This window comes from Penaeus monodon, chromosome 29, assembly GCF_015228065.2.
Source record: "Penaeus monodon isolate SGIC_2016 chromosome 29, NSTDA_Pmon_1, whole genome shotgun sequence".
Taxonomy (NCBI): domain Eukaryota; kingdom Metazoa; phylum Arthropoda; class Malacostraca; order Decapoda; family Penaeidae; genus Penaeus; species Penaeus monodon.
Genome location: NC_051414.1, coordinates 22,523,650 through 22,524,410, shown reverse-complemented (window position 1 = coordinate 22,524,410; position 761 = coordinate 22,523,650). Strand labels below are relative to the sequence as shown.

The 761-nt window shown below is 48.8% G+C and overlaps 1 protein-coding gene across 1 annotated transcript in view; it reads left to right on the top strand.

Moving 5' to 3' along the window:
- Positions 1 to 761, top strand: part of LOC119592024 (prestin-like) — a gene marked incomplete at its 5' end in the record, with an annotated part of 10,564 nt that continues 9,803 nt past the window's right edge. The window contains 2 exon segments of the mRNA XM_037940815.1: positions 1 to 93; positions 446 to 628. Of these exon segments, the coding sequence (XP_037796743.1) occupies positions 1 to 93; positions 446 to 628 (276 nt within the window).

The window sequence follows — 761 nt, the reverse complement described above, 5'->3', positions numbered from 1 at the left end:
CAGGGAGCCCGTCGGAAGTGTGCGTGGTGCGCCCTACCCTCAACGTCGCTCAGCGGTGCCAGAATTACCACTACGACCCCGGCCATTCACCAGGTGAGGTCATGCTGTATCAGTTGCAGCCTTCTGCTTTCGTGCCTTTGTATCTTTTGCTCCGTTTTTCTCTTTTTTATTAGATCATTTATTCTTGATTCGGATCTTATGTGTTTTTTTTTGTTTTACTTACGGTATCCAATGTCAATTTCTCCTCAGCATGATGCGAAAATATGGCGTCAGAATGCATAAGTGCAAGAAAGCTAATGTAAAATACAATAATTTTTTTATCTTCAGCTTCAACCTTGCCTGGAGGGATAATCAGTCCGCCCCCCTCTTTCCTGGATGTTAATTCTTAAGTAGAGTCGCAAATTCCGAACATGTAACACTAATCTGACGACCTCGCTCCGGCCAGGGCTGCGGGAAACGATCCAGACGAAGGCGACGGAGGCATGCAGCCCCTCCTGCGGTGGCCTGACGTCCGCCATCACCGCCCGCCTGCCCATCCTGTCGTGGCTGCCGGCGTACAAGCTGCGGGAGTCTCTCCTTGGCGACGTCATTGCCGGCGTCACTGTTGCCATCATGCATATTCCCCAAGGTGAGGTTTGTCCGGGGGGGAGTTTTAAGACTTTTCTTAAGTGGATATAAATTAATCTTTTTGTGACAGTACGCTCGATGAAATTACCTGCATCTGAACATACCCGTTAAATTGAAAGTGCAGTGGTGTATGT